Below are 4,649 nucleotides of genomic sequence, written 5' to 3' on the forward strand. Positions count from 1 at the left end.
CAGGCGTTTCACGAGACGCATGAGCAGTAATCGCCCCTCGACGCGCCGATGGCTCCGGAGGCTGATGCCGACGCGTATGCGCCGCGGCCGACACGCGGGGCCGCGCAAGGCGACGGCGACGACGCCGCCGAGAACGCCCGGAGGCGGCGGGACGTGGCACAGCGCCTTGGCGGACGCGTCGGCGGTCGTCAGGACGTGCGTCAGCGGCGCGGCGTCGTCCATCGCATCATCATCTCGCGCGCGCGTTACTTCCCTATTATCCTCCTGCTTCTCCTCTGAACGACGCATTGAAGGATTTGCGGCGGCGTCCGCGCGCGTCGTCGTCGTCGTCTCCTCGCCCACCTCCGCGTCGTCGTCGTCGTCGTCGTCGTCGTCGTCTTCGAACCGATCGCGCGGTCGAAACGCCTTCACCTCCCACCGCGCGACGCGATCGTCGATCCCGGTGATGGACACGCCGCCGGTCGTCCGCACGGCCGCGATCAGCGCGTTCCCCGTGACCGCGTCTCGCGCGACGAGCCGAACCGGAGCGTCGTCGCGCGCCGCCCCGCGCGGGCCCCCACCACCCGGAACTCTCTCGCGTCGCGTCGACGCGTAATCCGCCTGCGAAAAGTCCGGGGACACGAGCGCGAGGCGTCCGCGCGCGACGGCGAGAAAACTCGCGCCTCCCTCGCGCCCTCCCGGCGGCCTGAACGCGGCGACGCACGTCATCGCCGGCGCCGCGAGCTTCACGATCGAGACGCGCTCGACGCCGCCGGACGCTCGAACGACCCACGACCGGTCGTGCGCGAGGACGAGCGCCGGCGCCTCCGCGCGCGCGTCGTCGGCGGAGAGCATCGTCAACGGCGCGTCGCATAGCTTTCTCGCGTGCGCGAGTCGCAGTATCTTGCCCGGACCCGGATTCGGACCCGGACGCGGCGCGTTTACGGCGACGCGATTCTGATCCTCCGAGGGGATCAGAATGCGCGTCTGGAGCGCCGCGGCGGCGTCTTTCACCGCCGCGGCGACGTCGACGCGCTGACGCTTCGCGACGGCTTCGCTCTCCGGCGGCGGCGCGCGAAACGCGAGCTCGAGCGGCGTCGGCGCGGCGGCGGTCGTCGCGTCGCCGCCGTCCGCTTCCTCGCCGACGACGACGACCGGGACGTCGCGACCGCGCGAGCGCGCGTCCGCGCTCGCGGCGTCGCGCAGAAGCCGCGGCGGCGGCGGACGCGGCAGCGGCGGCGGACGCGGGAGCGGATGCGCGTGATCCGGCGTCGGCGGCGTCGTCTCCACGCGCGCGCACTCGCCGCTCCGCGTCGTGAGGAGTATCGCGGGGCGGCCGGCGGCGTCGAACGAAGCGACGTGCACGGAGGAAGGGACGCCGTGGACGACGGGCGACGACGAGGACGCGTCGGTGTCGTCGTCGCCGCCGCCGCCGCGCGCGTTCAGCGCGAGCGATTCGCGCGCGACGATTCGCGAGTCCTTCCCGGTCGCCGCCGCCGCCGCCGCCGCCTCCTCCGCGGCGACGATCTCCACGGCGTGGCCGTACGTCCCCGCGACGACGACGCACAAGCTGCCGCTCTCGACGCGCGCCAGCCGCCGGTCGTCGTCGTCGAAGAGCGCGCGCGCGAGCGTCGGCGGCGGCAGGCACAGGCACGAAGGCTCGCGGTCGAAACGCGCCGTCGCCGCGCGGATCAACTTCGTCGCGCTCGCGCCCTCGCCTCGACGCAACACGACGACGGCGTTGTCGCTTCTCGGCAAGGACAGCGCGATTCTTCCGTGCGGCGCGACCGCGACCGCGCCTATCGGCCCGGCGTCGTTCCCGGGGTACCACGTGTGCAGACACACGCCGCCGCCGCACAGGCGCACGCGCGACGGCGTCGCCTGAATCACGTGTCGTTCCCCCGCGGAGCCCCCGCCGCCGCCGCCGCCGCCGTCGTCGGGTCCCGCCCACGCGCCACACGCGATCGTGCACTCGTTCGTGTCGAGGCCCGCGCCGTCAGGGGCTTCCTCGAACGAAACCATCGCGCCTGATGCGTTTGTTGAAGTAGCAGTAGTATTGGCGACGCCACACCCGCTGCGCACGACGAACACGCGCGTCGCCTGCGAGAAGGACAAGACAAGCATGCTCGACGACGACGGATCCCCCGCGTAACCCCCGCGTAACCCCCACATCGCGACGACGCCGTCGAAACCGCCCCCAGCGCTCGCGGTCGTCACCTCCGCGCTTACGCCGAGGTCTAAGCGCGTCAGCGCGTCGCCGGTCGCGAGCAAGAAGGACGAATCCGACGCGGTGGCCGCGGACGACGACGACGACGCGCGCGCCATCGATCGCACGGGGCCCGCGGAGGGCGTCGTCGAGAGGATCGGCCGCGCGAGGTCCCACGCGAGACCGCGCGCGTCCGTCGCGAACCGTTCGCGCGAGTACACCACTTTCGCGGCGTGGTCGCGCTGCTGCGCCTCGCCGATCGCCAGCGGCGGCGGCGGCGGCGGCGTTGCGATGACGACCGTGCCCCGAGCGCCAATCAACGCCAGCGCGACGCCGCCGGCGGCGTTCAGAGCGCGCGGCGCGTCCTTCGTCGGAAAAACCGACGCGTCTTCGCCGTCCTCGGCGGCGACGACGCCGCGCGACTGCGCCCACGCGAGAACCTTCTCCGCCGTGTACCGCTCCGTGGACGCGAAGAACGCGACGTCGCCGAGCACCGCGCGCGCGAGAGGCCCCGCGTACAGCGTCAACGACACGCGATACGTCGGGACGATTCCGACGGCGTCGTCGTACGCCCTCGGGGGGTAGCACTCCGTCTGCCGCGACGGTCGACGTTGTTTCGCGTCGTCGTCGTCGTCGTCGTCGTCAACGACAGCGCGCTCGACGACGTCGCGCGCGCGCGTCGACCACGCGTCCGCGTCGTAGTTCGCGTGCCGCTGGAGGTTGAAGAAGACGTCCACGTGCGTCGGACGCGCGACCGACGCGCGCGCGTCGAGCTCGGTCACCTCCTCCTCCTCCTCCGCGTCGTCGTCGTCGTCGTCGTCCTCGGGCGCGGGGTCGGGATGCTCCGCCGCGTCCGCAGGGTCCTCCGGCTGGCTCTCGTCGTCGATCGGCGCGGGGTGTTCCTCTTCGTCGCCCGCCGCGGCGTCCTCCTCCGGCACGTCCATCGCGTCGACGTCGTCGTCGGCGGCGGCGACGTCGTCGTCGTCGTGCGTCGTCGTCGCCGCCTCCGCCGTCGCCGTCGCCGTCGCGTGGTTCGCGAGCGACGCCCAGTTCGCGAGGAACGGATCCTCCGCCGGGGTCGTCGCCGTCCGCGCGACGCCTCCTCGGTCTCTGTTCGCCCCGCGCGGCGACCGCTTCGACACGAGCAGCGCGAGGCGAATATCGCCGTCGTCGCCCGCCGGGTCTTGGTCCGGGGCGATGAACGTCGCGTCGAGGACGACCGCGCCGTCGATCGGACGCAGCGGCACCCCGGACGAGGCGAACTCGGCACCCACATCGTCGGCACCCCCCCGCCTCCGCCGAAAAAACAGCTCCGCGCGCGTCGCGCACGTCGCCGCGACGCACCGCGCGCTCGCGTCGACGACGAGCTTCGCGAAGAACGGCGCGTCGGCGCCGACGTCGTACGCGGTCGCGTCGAAGTCGACGTCGTCGTTCTCGTCGTCGCGCTCGTCGTCGTTCGGGTCGTCGTCTTCGTCGCCGCCGCCGGAATCGTCGTTCGGGGCGTCGTCGTGCGTGAGCGCGAGCGCGGCGTCGTCCCTCGGCAGCCGCGGCGGCGGCGACCGCCGCGGCGGCAACCCCGGAGACGTCAAGTGGATCTGCCTCGCCGGCGCGAACCGCGCGAGCCGCGCGTCGTATCGAACGATGGACAGCTTCCCGGAGTCCGAGAGCGCGCACAGGAGGTCGCACGACGCCCGCGCGTTCGCGCCGACGCGCTCGCGGACTCCCGCGACGCCGCCGGCGCCGCTTCCTCGCAGCGTCCGGAGGTCGAGGAGCGTGCCGTAGAGCGGCTGCTGATGGACTTTTCGCCACCCTCCGATGCCGCTCGTCGCGTCGTCGTCGCCGCGGTCCGCGCGCTCGAACTTGTTCGCGTACAGCTGAAGCTGGTCGCGCTTCGCGACGACGACGTCGAGGAACTCCGGGCGGCGGAAGCGGCCGTCCACGACGTGCGTCACGACCGAGGACGACGCGAGCGGCGACACGACGAAGCGCGAGGCGGAGGCTAATTGCCGACTCGGAGACGGACGCAGCGCGTCCGCGCCGACGACGTCGCCCGAGGCGTCGTCGTCGTCGCCGCCGCGACGCGATATCGCCATCGCGCGCGTTCCAGTCGACGGCGCGACTCAGCGGCGTCTCGTCCGCGCGGTCGCTCGTCCCATTCTCGCGCGTCGCGCGTCTCGTTGTTATCTCGTGCGCCTCGGCCCGCACAGCACACTGCTGGATGGGCCGCGAAATTATTATGCGGACCCGGCCGTAGTACGCGAACGCGTACTCGGACGCGTACGAGCAAACAGTATGCGCAAACGGACAGCAGACGCGCGCTGTGATTGGCCGATGATGATTTGGTAAAACTTTTTCCCACCAGACCTTCGCTCGCGCACGCGCTTCGACGCCATTCCCGCACACACACCAGCACACAAAACACCATCCTACACATCTAAGATGGCGTCCATCGGGGATCCTCAGA

At 72.1% G+C, this 4,649-nt stretch overlaps 1 protein-coding gene across 1 annotated transcript in view; it reads right to left on the reverse strand.

Moving 5' to 3' along the window:
- Nucleotides 1-4,278, reverse strand: part of MICPUCDRAFT_41129 (uncharacterized protein) — a gene marked incomplete at both ends in the record, with an annotated part of 6,132 nt that extends 1,854 nt beyond the window's left edge. Inside the window, one exon of the mRNA XM_003060785.1 lies at nt 93-4,278. Within this exon, the coding sequence (XP_003060831.1) occupies nt 93-4,278 (4,186 nt within the window). The remainder of the gene's footprint in view (nt 1-92) is intronic.
- Nucleotides 4,279-4,649: the final 371 nt, after the last annotated feature.

The sequence above is a fragment of the Micromonas pusilla genome, assembly GCF_000151265.4.
Source record: "Micromonas pusilla CCMP1545 genomic scaffold MICPUCscaffold_8, whole genome shotgun sequence".
NCBI lineage: Eukaryota > Viridiplantae > Chlorophyta > Mamiellophyceae > Mamiellales > Mamiellaceae > Micromonas > Micromonas pusilla.